This window comes from Pomacea canaliculata, linkage group LG11 (assembly GCF_003073045.1).
Source record: "Pomacea canaliculata isolate SZHN2017 linkage group LG11, ASM307304v1, whole genome shotgun sequence".
Classification (NCBI taxonomy): Eukaryota; Metazoa; Mollusca; class Gastropoda; order Architaenioglossa; family Ampullariidae; genus Pomacea; species Pomacea canaliculata.
In genome coordinates, this window is record NC_037600.1 from 6,317,340 (window position 1) to 6,331,834 (window position 14,495).

General features: G+C 35.7%; 2 protein-coding genes across 4 annotated transcripts; one reads left to right on the forward strand and one right to left on the reverse strand.

Annotated features, from left to right (window-relative positions):
* Window positions 1-998: 998 nt before the first annotated feature.
* LOC112576111 lies at window positions 999-10,576 on the forward strand. 3 transcript variants are annotated; one of them, XM_025258359.1, is made up of 11 exons: window positions 999-1,312; window positions 2,574-2,694; window positions 3,024-3,155; window positions 3,311-3,505; window positions 3,707-3,875; window positions 4,111-4,153; window positions 4,303-4,977; window positions 6,035-6,231; window positions 6,856-7,326; window positions 8,036-8,370; window positions 8,637-10,576. In XM_025258359.1, the coding sequence occupies exons 2-11, from the start codon at window positions 2,613-2,615 to the stop codon at window positions 8,975-8,977; spliced, it is 2,640 nt and encodes an 879-aa protein (XP_025114144.1). In that variant the 5' UTR covers window positions 999-1,312; window positions 2,574-2,612; the 3' UTR covers window positions 8,978-10,576. The 3 variants fall into 3 exon arrangements, with proteins under 3 accessions (XP_025114144.1, XP_025114145.1, XP_025114146.1); XM_025258360.1 differs by having other exon boundaries at window positions 2,580-2,694; XM_025258361.1 differs by having other exon boundaries at window positions 999-1,303; window positions 2,580-2,694.
* Window positions 10,577-13,440: 2,864 nt separating this feature from the next.
* LOC112576344 lies at window positions 13,441-14,495 on the reverse strand. Its single transcript, XM_025258710.1, has 2 exons — window positions 14,216-14,495; window positions 13,441-13,904 (listed from the first exon to the last, which is right to left on the reverse strand). The coding sequence occupies exons 1-2, from the start codon at window positions 14,463-14,465 to the stop codon at window positions 13,528-13,530; spliced, it is 627 nt and encodes a 208-aa protein (XP_025114495.1). The 5' UTR covers window positions 14,466-14,495; the 3' UTR covers window positions 13,441-13,527.

The following is a 14,495-nucleotide window of genomic DNA, read 5'->3' on the forward strand; positions in this document are numbered from 1 at the left end:
CGTCGTGAAATGATCAAGGTTCTGAAAAGGTTTTCTCTATAAATACATCAGATTATCCTTTAAGGTACTTCGAAAGTTGGTTAACGCCGCGGCTGCAAGAGGAACAAGTCGATTATGAACGTGGAGGAGTCAACTGGTCTTGTGGAGGAATTTTTCACTATTCCTCAAGACAGACCTTGTTTAGTTAATAAGAAATTTACACTATACAAGGCTCCAGAGTAAAAGAAAAACCAAATCAAATGCAAAAAAAAAAAAAAGGTAAATGACGAATCAAAGAATAAAGCCATACACACTGTATGCAGTTTTATCAAATGAATGATACGTTGTTGTCTTGGTAACGTGAGATATATTCACCATTTCTCTTTAAAGCAAGAAATAAATGTGTACGTATACAGAAAAGTGTCAAGAATCAAGAATGTGTTAATCTTAACATATAGATATCACTTTAAACACTCATTTTCTAGAATTCATAAGGTGGATCAACTTTTTCAAAGAAGAAGGAACGATAATTTCGACAACAACGATAAAACCAATGATTATACATCGAATTCTATAATCACAAATCTCTGTAAATATGACCATTTACATTTACAATAATTCATGTCATTAATTGAAATGGGTGAGAGATTAGATATTAGCCCCAAACAAAATTTTATCAAAAGCGCCTCTTACTTGACCTTACTTGACATCTTGACCTCGCCACAAGTTGATATGCTGCCAGTCCCACGTGGTTATTTATTACTTTTTTCACGTGGTATACAGAGCACAGGTCAAAATACAAGGCTTAATAGATACTTGTTTGAATAAATTACAAATTTTAAAGAAAATGTTAGTGCAGTTTGGTGTCGTACTCTCTTATTTCTCTCTTATTTTCTGAAAAAGGCTACATTACAACATACAGTGACAGCTCACATATGCGTAGCTTCGTTATATAGTGGCAGACACTAAGCATTCCTTGGACAAAAAAAAAACAGACCACCTCATCGGGAATCCCCACAGCTAGACCATTTGAGCTTTCAGTAGGTGCTATCATGTATCAAATTAATGTACCACTGTGTTATTTTTCGAAAATTGTGCCTGCACGCATCCGGGACAAAGTGTGAGCAAGGCAAGACGATGAGAAACATTGGAGGCCACAAAGGGACATCTAACGAGTACTGTCTACAGCTAAAGATAAAAAAGATATGAGCAAGTAGCAAGCAAGGACATGTCTTTTTAAATCTCACATTGCCTCATTACGTTCGCCACCAACACCTTGCTGTTATTACTCAAACATTGCAGGACACCAATGTATTGATGTCAGGTGTGTCAGGTAAGTACCATTTTGTATCATTATACTTATAGACAATGAGTTGAGTGTGTTGTAGGAGTATCATAGTTTCTGCGCAATAGTTGTTTGCTGGCTACCTCCTCGCTAGCCTGGCATAGTCTGCCATTTTGGCACAAACGATAAAGCAGACCGTGGGTTGAGGAAAGATAATGTATGATACACGTTGGTTTCAGCTGCCACAGAAAACAAAAACATGTTATAATAGAAATATTCCTCGACATTTCCAAGTGTAAACAAAAACATTAAAAAATTGTAACTAATAAATATGCGTTCAAAGACATTAGTTAAGATAGTGAGGCCTATTGTGTATTGGCAGAGCGACCTGCAGAGAACGGTAAGTTGTGGGAAATGTTTATTATTATAATTATTATGATTTATTTTAACCCTTCCAGTGAAGTGCTTAAAACGCATTTTTCTCCAGCTGTCAGTGAGCTTAAGGCGAGTCAACAGAAGAGAAAATGTAGAGAATGAAACATATAGATCACACACATTAGTACACTGACACAAGCACACACAAAGCAAACGTGTATTTATATCACAAAGAGCACATGACCGCATTCTGATCGATCCGTCAATGTTATCGAAGCGTGAGTTGCCAAACAAGGAAGTCCAACTGATCAGTTTATTTATATCGTGCACACGAGTCTACTCATTTCTTACTCGAATTATTATAGGCAAAAATAGACATGAAAGAAAGAGAGCGTCATTCAAAGAAAAAAAAAATAAAACAAGGATACAAGACAGGTAAACAGACCTACACAGGAGAGACATAATAAAAGCAACACGTATCGGCTTTTCCAGTTGAAAAGTTTACACTTATTATGCATGACTTCTACGAAACAACCAAAACTTTACACTCTGACTCTTGGTACTTTCAAATCAGTTTTTGGTCAAATTTTTAGACACACAATGTTGTCGTTTTTAATGTAGAAGATGTGTTTTGTAGAGGAAATGTGTCTTGAGACCTTGACTCTCTTTGTGTATAGAACGAACGATTTATATCTATATATACATCTTTTTAATTGGCTGTTTTTATTATTATTTAAAAATGTCTGAATTTTTTTTAAGTATTTGAAAACGACTAAAATATACGTTCTTTTTTTCCTACCCATCTTTTACATCATCATCATCATCATCATCATCATCATCATCATCATCATCATCATCATCATCATCATCATCATCATCATCATCATCATCATCATCATGTTTTTTTCTTCTTGCTTATATTTTTATTATTTAGTTTCAGAACACCATTGACCAGTGATTTCTCCTGAATACAATGAGTTCCCAGCGTCTTCTCATTACCATGAAGCACATCCTCTTGCTGTCGTGTCTGCATGTCACAGCTGCCTTCGCTCAAAGTACTCAAATTTCATTTACATATTTACTACTGCTACTGCTTGAGAACAAAAACGTTTCACCAGTGCTTGTTTTCTGAGAAAAAGCAAATTCTTTATTTATACATGTTTTAAAGATTGTTTGATGAAAGTGTTGGATTTGTTAGGGGAATGTTCAATCATCAGACGTGAATATTGCTAATATGTCAAAGTTTATAGGATTGTAGAATCTTAGTATGCATAAGATGCTTATTTTTTATGATTGGAAATCTTTTAGAAGTGCTTAGGATAAGCAAGAAACGTTTGCTACGTCCCGGTTAATAAACCTTTTCTGTTTATAATCTAATTCGAAGGAAACATTTCATGTGAGATTCCGGCCGTTGAAGCTATGGCAGCGACTTCACTAACCTGCACATTCCCGGATGACATCAGTCTGTCAAGACAAGACTTTTCTGTCATTCATACGAACAACAAAGGCAAAGCAGGTAACAAACAACATAACAAATGTTTACTGCATACATCAATCATAATGTTTTTGAAAATGATAGTGTTAAAGAACAGCCCGAGTGAAAACCTTAATTAAAGAATAAGCTTATGTGCATCGAAAAATACAGGCTTACATCTTGTTTGTTGTCAACAGTTCTCGACTGCTTATGGGTACATGGAATCCTGGAATGTTTCAACACTACAGGTTATACGTTCAATAACACTGTGACCAATCAGCTAATTATCTGGATTCCTCATGCATTTCCTAACATGACCGGAGACTACTATTGTAAGGTGTCTGACAGTACAGGCTACAATATTCAACACTGTCAGCTAGAATTAAAACCAGGTAATTTTAAGCCTCGTGATACAATTATAAACGCTAAAACAATCTGTTTAGAATCTTACACATCTCTTTCCTGAAATAAGAAAGAAAGGAAAAAAAAATCAGAAAAAATAATATGACCGGCAAAAATGGTAAATGTACTCTTAAGTTTTGGATGTTTTTTTTATTTTTTTATTAATTTTAGTTGCATCTTTCTCCTTACAGCAGCCAACAATGAAGCAAATAAAACTTCTGAAGTAAATGCTCAACACGACAGCTCATCTTTAGCAATTGGACTTACTACTGGACTAGTTTTATTAGCTGCGATAATCATTGCAGTTCTTGTCTTTTTATTTTATTTGAGAAGAAAAAAGAGCTTAGTGCCTGGAAAATGGTGAGATCTGAATATTTGACTCTTATTTTAAGAATTTGTTTTTCCCAAAGTGTTCTTAAAATTTCATTACGATAATCGCTTTGAATTTTCCTTGCTTAGCCTCTTATCACAGTCTAATACTTACGTTTTTTATGCGATCAAATTGATTAGAAATAAATGATTTAAAATACGTGTGTGAATTGCAGTGGTTGATCAATATTATTTACATGAGCATGTCATATGGCATCTGTTTAAGGGAGCGGGATTATCCTTCTATGGAATCAATGCTCAGACCACAAGTAAGTAAATAATTTTGTTTATTTGTATTTATCATTTTATAAGCTTTTAAATGTAAACTATCTCTACATTTTGTAGTTATTTTAAAGGGCTTACCATGTTATTTTCTGAACAATTCATTCACAAATCTTTCATATTTTTATATTTTTAGTTGCTGGACGTAGAGCAAATCCAAGACGACGAACGATCTTTACCAACATTTGAAGAATATATAAAGAGAGATGTTAATAAACTATATCCTAACATGACTGAATCATATTATTTCGTGCCTCCAATCTACTTTAACAAAACCAGATATAAAAAGCAGTCTATTGCCGGGAAGGACGTTTACGTCCCTGATCCGACTGACCCACGTGACGTCCAACACGATGGAGCAATGCAGCACGTACTGTACTGCTTACGGCACATGGCAGAACAACAGAAGGAACGCATGTTTGTCCTAACCCAGTTTAAATATGAAGATTATTTAGGGAGTCCTGTGCCTGGATATGCACATCATAGTCTACCGATGCCTGCTGGTTTGTCAGAAGAGGACAATACCGTCGATTGCTTTGACATTCTTGTCGTCCACCAACGACACGGTGTACTGGTAGGCGTTGTCAAGGCTGTCAACGACAAAGACACACACAATAAGAATAATAAGCAAGAGACAGAGGCAGTTGTCGTATCGCAAGTTTCTGAAGCACTAAAGCAGCTAGAGAAGGCAGGAAATATGATAAAATATCTCATGTCTGATGAACATCTTGAAGTCAAATATACCTTGATATTGCCCAATTTGTCAAAATCATCACTGGGACATGCTCTCAAAGTTCCCGCCCTTGTTCAGGTTGGTTAATATCTACGCCAATTATTTTTAGTTTACCTTATTAACATTAGAAATTATATCATAACTAAAAGATAATAGGTTTTGATCTTAGATAGGACTTGAATTGTGTGACTAGAAAACCCTTTCTGAGCATTTAACAATATATTTTTATTACTTTTATTTAATTTTATAGATAAGAACAATGCCACTAAGAAGTAGGAAAAAAACTATATATATAGGCTCTATGTGAGCTCTACTACGTTTTTGCCACAAGGGAAGTTATCCCCTTTTTCTCTACAAGCAGAACATATTAAGCACTCCATATGTTCTGTTTACATCGATTGTTTTGAAAGCATTATTGTTTGGTCATAAACAGGTTATTCATACCTTTAGATCAGTGTTGCCCAACCTTTTTCGGCCTGCAGGCCATACACATTTCCGACATGCATGTCACGGGCCGCTTCACCGCAAAAATACAAAAAAAATATTTAAAAAATAGAGCATATACCATTTTTATTAGAAACAAGTTGTACTTACCATTAATTATGTAGTAATTAGTTGGATATTTGAAGTTGTTTACCCGAAACCAACTTCTGAATGTCCGGCTGCATCGCAGAGACACCAAGTCGGAGCACTGAATCGAAATGTTCGTCCATCGAAAAAAAGATTGAGAGACGCCCCTACGTGGGGTTTTTTTTTTATTACTAACATGCCGATTTCCTTTACTGTGGGCAGAAGTTTCGCGGGCCGGATGGCACCGCGTCGCGGGCCGGATATGGCCCGCGGGCCGTAGGTTGGGCATCCCTGCTTTAGATAATGGCATTAAACGACAACATATGACTTAAAAGAGATTGGTTGACAATAATCAGTCATCTCTCCAACATACTCACTGACAACAGTCCAGTGAGCAAAAAGATACTATTTTTAAACACATGTAAGAAATAAACATTGTAAATAATAATTAAAATCAGCGGAGTCTCGAAAGAGAGGACAAATTATCAACTTATGTTCTAATAACAATTTTTATAAGTAAAAAAATTATGTTAAAACATAAAAAGCTTTGTGATGCCTACAACAGAAACTGCGGGATTACCTAAGGGTGGAAGCCAAGGAGGACCCCGTTGAGATGTGTCTATGCGCTGAGCATCTGTCGGATGTGAAAACGCCATGGAGTGTGAGTCCTGATGTACTCCGAAACATACAACAGCGCTGGGGGTGGACGACCGAGGGTGAAGACAGCATCACTCGTGATCAGTATGTCAGCATCATAGCCAGGTAATACTTAGGTAAAATGATTCCCAGAATAAGAGGAATTTAAGTGATGGAATAAATTCTTCTTCAAACACAAGAGTATTTTACGGATTAGGATAATTTTATGAGATATAAAATGGGGCTGCTTTCTTTTCAAATAAAGAACCTACATAATCCTTACTTAAACGAACAGAGATTGAAGGGTATAAACTATGACGAGGATATTTGTTTTCCCTAGCTATAGACGGCCTCTTTTCCTGTTTACTCTATTTTAGGGTAGAAAATCATATGTCTAACCCCACGACTGTGATATAACCCTTTGCAATGGTCTTTTAATTTTAATAAAGGATACTAACGGTATATTTATGCTAACTCACTTATCTTTAAATTATTTTTTATGTAAACATAAAGTCAGGTTATTCTGAGTAAGGTAACTGAAGATGATTAACGTTTTGTTGGCAAACTTTTTATCGTATGTGTGCACCTGAGCGCACAACATGTCGTGTGAAGTTTTATAAGACGTCCGCATGCATTCTAGAAGAAATTAGATTTCTAGCTAAGCACCTACCTTAAGTGTAGCAAAGTTGGACATGTGCTGGAGTGTTTTTTACAGGTGCAAAAATAAAGTTTTTTTTTTTTTCTTTTCAGATTTTTTGGTCCTGCGACTATTTCCACTCTTCAGGTTCCAAATGACTTTATTAAGTTCCAACTGCCGAAGACTCTGGCTGAAGCTGTAAGTTTAACCGGAGAATTATACGAGCGTTCTATGTTAGACCAAGAGCTGATCAGCCGGTTGGATGAACACAAAGCCTGTCTCGTTGGGACTCCAAATACTGGTAAAACAAGGATGCTAAGTCTTGTTGGAGGAAAATGGCTGTCTGAGGGTCATGATGTTTTTATTGTTAAAGACACTTCCTTTCAGATTGACTCGTTTCTTTCAAATCATCTAAGCAGCTTGTCAGAAAGAGGGAGCAGTGCTGAGAAGCCGTACGGCAGGGTTTACGATGAAAGATGCGATTTAAAACTAGACGAATCCATTACAGCTTGCATCCAGAAGATCATCAAAGACAAAAAAAATATGCGGATATCCATTATTCTTGATGTTGCACACCTTAAAGGGTAAGTATTATTGTTAAAGGCTTGTAAATGTGTATAGAAAGTATTGAAATCTAAAGTGCAAAAGCAGATCATTTATTTTATTACTGATATGCGCTTCTAAGTGCTTAATGCTTCAATTGATTATGTTTTGCCAATACTAACAAACTTAACAGGACATTCAAACTTGATCACTTTCAAGAAATACACAGTAGGGTAAGGGTAACTAGGACACTGACGTAAACTTTAGGCTCCATATACTTCAGTCATGTGTGAAATAAAGTCAAGAAGAAAAAAAACCACAATGAAAAATACTCATTGACGAATAATCTAGTTGTATAGTATGGGCAAGGCATGGCCTTGGGTCAACACAGGAAACACCAGCAAAAGAGTCTTATCCTTAAATAAAATAGTGATATTGTTTTACTCTTAGAGCCGTAGTATCGATGTGTGGCAAAGATGCCCTGGAATCAGTGTTAGACTCGAGAAAAAACTGACTTTTTTAACAGAGCCTTTCCTTCTTATTAAAACAGCAATTAGCATGTTAACTGTTGGTATGAGACAGACTTGTTGTTAGCACTTCAATAATAATTATTCATGGTTTTATGCAAAGAAACATCAGTAATGACAGTAGAGGTTTAAGCAATAATAGTGCATGAGTTTTTATAAAGGGGCTAGAGAAAATTACAATTTTGTGACATTTAAATTCTATATTAATGAATCTTTGTTTCAGATCACATATCAAGACATTCTGTACGAACCTGGAAGAAAAGGTTTCAAAGTCAAACCTCTATCTATGGGTCAGCTGTACCGGAGATGAATGCCCACCAATAGGTTACTGTGAACTTTTCACTGAAATTGTCAACTGTCCACCTGCTGTGGTAAGAGAACTGGCAAAGGTAAAAGTAAAGGCTAAAAAAAAGGCAGCAAAACACACAGCAGCTGTCTGTCCTCCCCCTACGGACGGACCGCCAGTCAAATATTTTACATTTGCACCAAATGACAGTCTCAGATGTGGACAGGAAGTCGGCAGGTTCCTTGCAGAGGAACTTCTCATTGGGAGAGCCGGTAAATATTGTACCAATGTAAATGTTAGTTATTAAGCAAGCTTAGGTATTAAACACCGCTTAGTTAATCTTATTTTTGAAAGAAACATTCATCATAATGAAAGTTATAATAGTGATAGTGACACCTAGGAGTGATAATAAATAGTGAAGTGGACGAGCTTACAAACCACTTATCTATTAGCAAAATTATGGTTCTAGAAAGTAAGCTTCAACTACGTGCTCGATAAACTTTAGTTTACAACAAAACATACGTCTCTTTTTGTGCAGGTCACTCTCGAAATGTATGCATGCAAATGCCGGGGCTTAGCTACAGCGATGTTCTTATTTTGTTCGAAAAGGAAGACAAAAACTTTCTAGAAGGTCTGGGGAAGGTGAATATCGCCATACAAGTTGCCGAGGTACAGGAAAACAACGTTGTTTTTGATCGAAACGAAGACAGCGCGTTGGCCATGAATGTTCGTGAAATGGAGACGTACAGGGAAAAGAGAAAAATTGTTCTCTACATTGAAAATCATCAATATCTGTGGCGTCTTGATAAAAACAACAAGCAGAGAGCTCTAACAAGCTGTACATCTCAACTGATCTTGGTGCACCAAAATAAAAAGTAGTATGCCTCCACGTTCACCTTACATCGCATATGTATGCCACGTCTGATTTTGTAAAAGAAATATCCAACATTGATAGTTTCTTTCGTAAATGTCGTGGCAATTTCATTTAAATATAGATATTTCACAATTGTAGGGTTGTTACTCCAAATAAACAATCCTCAAACTTTTCCTTTAGGTGGAGAAAAGATCTAAGTGCTAAGCCATAAATAGGTTATTAATTGAACACCACTTTATTAGTTGTAAACTATTTCGCTTGACAAGGTTGTCAGTGACATAAGTTATTTTTTGGTTAACTTATTGACTACTTTTTCATTCCAACTATTTTCCTTAGGCTTGGTTTTTAAATGCTACTTGATTAACATTTATACATCCATTTGAATAAAGTAAGAAATAATGCCGTTGGTATCTATTTAGTCATTTCCAAAGATTATAATGAAATCAGATAATCCGTAAAAATGTAAAATTAAAAGTGAGTCCAATTATTAAATATAAACTATAACCGATTCTGTTGAGTATTTTAAATTAACGAAAAGTCCACAGATAGAAACTTCGATTGTAAAACCAGGCAAACACAAAAAAAGCAAACATTTGGAATAAGAACGTAAAAAAACTATTTAAGTTTTTTCCACATATTAATTAAGCTAAATTCTTTTTTCTAATTTTTATAATGGAATGTTTTATGTTTTTACTTTCTGTTAACTCTGTGCTTTGATTGTCTAATTCGAAATCGTCAGTTTACTCCAAACTTCACACAAAGTTTTGTAAAACGTGGTCAAACTTTTTATCGACATTCCTATGGCTAAAAAGGTCGAAGATCTAACAACAAAAAGCAATCGTAGTTTAATGAGTGCGTAGTGTAGGTTTCTTATAATAATGTTTTTGCAGTAGTAATTTCAAAACATATTTTCCCACCAATGACACAAATTTTTACATACAGCTTGCTCTACTTTTGTGTACCTTTTTTTCGATCGCAACAAGTCATTATACTGTAGAAGTCGTTAATTTTGTTTCTTAGTTTTGGTCTTAACAGCTGTTTGAAAAGTTTCACAAGGATATTATTTCTGCACATCAATGTCGTGCATATGCATATGCTTAAGTGTTCTTCTAATGTTATACTTAATACTGCAGACTTCAGGTACTCGGTTTCTATGACTTATGCCTAGCATTCTTTGAGACGTATTTGTCTTTGTTGAAAATTGACAACATGCGTGTCAAGTCGTACCTGTTAAAGTTTTGTCTATCAATTTTCTTCTTGTTCTATGCTTGATGACTTGAATTGCTGTGAAAATCATTGTATAAGGTTTATAAATGCAAATGTCACCACTTAATAACTTTCAGTATCAAATCATACTTGAACGTAGAAGTAGTTTTACTTGTTTGGTCAGGTTTCTTGTAATTTAAGTCCTGCTACAACAGCTAATGTGTTACTTTTATCCTGCAGGGTTAGTACAACACGTTACTGGACAGCTTTTTAAGTGTGATTTTTTGCCATGAATTGTTAAACTGCTCGATTGTTTTGCTTGTTTTATTTTCAATAACTATTACTTAATTAAAGAATATGTCTTTGTATACTGCATTAGACAAACAATTAAATGTGAATTTATTCTATTTTGCAAACTTGTTTACTTTGTTAAGTGTAGGCGGCTGGAAGGTACAGACCTTTACATCATCTTTTCATTGTCCCTCCACAGTTGTTTGAGATCCCATGACTGCACAGACCGCATTATGAGGATGGCCAAGTCTCGTCACAAGCAACGATTAATTAAATCATAAATTCTATAATTGTATAGAGTCTTTTTGCTGAATACGTAGTATCCAGTAATTAGCCAGCGTTTCAGATTTCCATTGGAAAATACAATTTAAACCTCATACACAGAACATGATTTTTGTGCAAAAGATTGCCTTTAGATAAGGACTCTGCAGAAACAAGCAAAACAAAAGTCATGTGAAAAAAAAGTCCACAGCTTTGAAGAAATCTCCCAACAAAGAAGACAAAGATATTTTAGTTTATTAGAACGAAGTGTAGGACAGGAACAAAATTTCAATAATAGATTATAGGAGTATGGGATTGCATCCCACTTTGGACATAAGGATTTTGTACTCGTCCTGCATACATATCATATAACAGACTGAAAAAAATTGTTGTTTCCTTATAAAAGCAAGTCAGAACCTATAAAACCGTCTAGGATATGGCGAGACATCACAAGCTGTGTCTCACACTTTATCATGGCTTGATGGAAATATTTACTGCGATACTATCCTATTTTTCTGTCTTAGGTTAGGTACGCAAGAGATTTTCTTTTTAGACGGGTGAGAACAAAACTAGTAATATGATTTATTCTTTTATTAATTTTTGTTTTGGTAGTTTACTATTTTAAAGAAAAACAGCTACGGGATTGAGAATCGGATTTCAATTTAAAAAAGTGTTTTCCTCCAGTACTCCAAACACAGAATTGCAGACTTACACCATGGATTTAGCACACGTTTCAGGTAACTAAAAGATTATATGAATTAGCGAATAATAATTATAATAATGTTTACTGTCTAATTCAGACATCATCCTACACAATTATGATCAGTAACCAGCTTATTGGACTTGTTTCGTTGTGACAAAATAGTGTGCTCAACTCAAACGTTTTACTTTTCGTAATTACAGTTTTATGACTATGAATAAAGCATGTTTGATCAGAACAAACAGCTTGACAATCCCAACTACACACGGTGCCATGTACACACAGTGGCAGAAAGTTACACAGTGAGGAAAGTAGCTATGATCTGTGGTTTTCTGTCTCCAACATTTATTGGAGTTGTTTTCCTCGAAAAGAAGTTTCGTTCAAAAATAAGCAAGTAGTGCATACTAGCAAAATGCAAAAACACGTATAACACATCTAAAGCCATTACTATGATAAATCTACAGGTTGACACATCCACGAAAGCACACACAACTGACATGTCATCTATGGTTGTGCAGCAGGACAGGTGAGGCTACAACTGATTTCAAGTGCCTGCATAGATGTCACTCCCACGTAGCGTTACCTTTCCTAATTAAACTCAATAAACCAAAGTCCTGTGCAAAAATGTGTATGGGCAAAGTGAGGAACACGTTTCTGAAAAATTTCTAATCACAAAGAAGTCAAACGTTTTTTAACACAATAGCCTAGGAACAAAATACAGTGTTCCCTCGCTACTTCGCGGTTCATCTCTCGCGGATTCACTACTTCGCGGTTTTTTTGAGTGAAGTATCGATCGATATTTTTGTGCTGGGAATTATCGTTCTACAAAATACCATAGATACTTCAACAGGAAAAAGAAGAAAAATGTAGCTATATTTGTATTTCTATTAAAATACCATGGTTATTTTGTAGATAGAAAGAAAGAAATAATTGTGTAACAGAAATCCATTGCTATGCGTAAGCGACGAGCCACGATTGTTATCTCCCATCTCGCAGCCAGTTCGCATCAGTTTTGTGGGTTTCTCTGAGTACAGTTATAATTGTTTTACACAATTTGTTATTGTACTGTATTAATACCATGATTAATATATTACTTTACACTAACATGATATTGTTTTACATGTATATATTATTATTGCATGTATGTCCCTATTTCGCGGAAATTCGTTTATCGCGGCTGATCTTGGCACCTATCCCCCGCGATAAACGAGGGAACACTCTATATGCAGAACTGTGAGGGTCAACTGGTATCACATTATAAAACCAGTTGATTAGTTAGAAATCAATGTATAAATTAAATGTTTTAACAGTTTCAGTGACCTTGTAGTATTCCCTAGATAATAATAAATAGCACTAGTAATGTTGTAACTTTGTTCTACCATAAACAGAAATAAAACTGGAAGGATCTCTACCGATTTTAATACTAGGTTGAGCTTTTCAGCGGTTCTCAATAGTTTTGATCAGAGTTCAGCAAAAAACGAACATCAGCCTAACACATACGCTTAACACCTGTGTGTATTTTTTTTTTTTTTGCAGCAAACTATTACCCTGCAGTACATTACCCCTTTAGGACATGCCTACTTTCAATGTCACCTTTGCATTGCAGACATGAGTAAAATTAAATTAAAATGTTTGAGACGATAGTCCTTAGTACCTCTCTGAACTCACTCTCATCTATACACCTGCTCGACCTCTTCGCTCATCTTCTGACACCAAGCTTCTGGGAGTTTAACTAAGATAAAGACGATGGACAGATGTCTGTCTCCTACCAAGCCCCATCGGCTTGGAACAGATCACCCGTCAGCCTTATTCTTTTACCATCGTAAGCTGCATCTTTTCAGAACAATTTCACTGTGACCCGTCCTGACCCTGGGCATGTATAACGTGTGTCTGTATTTACATTGCGTATGAGTGAGCGTAGGTTGTAGATGAGCGAATCTGTTCTATGCAATATTTGGAACGTATTTGTTTATGATTTAGTCTATATATGATTTATGTAATGAGCTCTAAAGAAATGTTTGGAAATTCGCTATATAAACCGTTTTATGTGTTTTAAATGGCGCATATTTGCATTTGAAAACAGAATACAAGGTAAAACTATGTTTTCTTACAATGCACTAGAATGAGCTGCGATGTACAGCTTGCTAAGGCTATCTCTTTGTACTCTGAACTATCAAGCTGCTCATCCATTTCAACGTACACAACTATTTTCCTTTTTGGCCTGTACATCTGCATGGCACTGACACTGATTGCATAAGCCGTCTTGTCGTCGTCGATGTAAACTACTTGATTGTTTTCTATTGTGAGAGTCCGCACTGGGATATTCCATAGTCTTAACGCATCCAAGAAGTTGTCGTTGTCCTCGAAGCTGCATTCGAAAACAATCAGAACATCTTTGTATCGAAGAGAAGACCCTCGCATGGTTGTGTTAGTCGTCAGCTTCCTTTTTACAGGATGTTTCGGTGCCTTGGGAACTAGTTCGCACATTCACAAACAAAACACTTTCTATAATTTCAAAGTAAGCCAAACTGATAGAAACGAAGGATATCACTGTCTAATGTCTTGTTTTTTACTTTTAATACATAATTATAAATAAAATTATAGTATAATGCATTATAAAACTATTATAGGAAACAAATGTGTTCTCTATATGCTCACAAATGTATGAAGAAACACGCCTTATCTACAAAACACTTTTTTCGTATGCTGCTTTCGTCTTAGTAATAACAAAATGAAGGTTTATGAAAGAGATAAGTAATAAAGGAACAATTAAAATAGCGCTTACCAGATTCTTGTTCTAAAAAAACTTCGGAGAGAAAGCTTCCCACCTCGTTCCCGCAACTCCAACAGCAATGTGCCTTTTGGTGATGTTCCTTCCCAAAGTGGTAGACATGTTTAACTGGCGGACCGTCTGTAGGCGGAGGAAACTGGTATTCTTGTGAGTATTTTAGGTTGAGTTTTTGGCCCACTTCTCTCACTACAGCAGGTGGGCAGTTTAGAGCTGTGGTTAAAATATGGCTGTGACTACTCCCCATGACTGGACAATCATTAGCATCATGACTGAC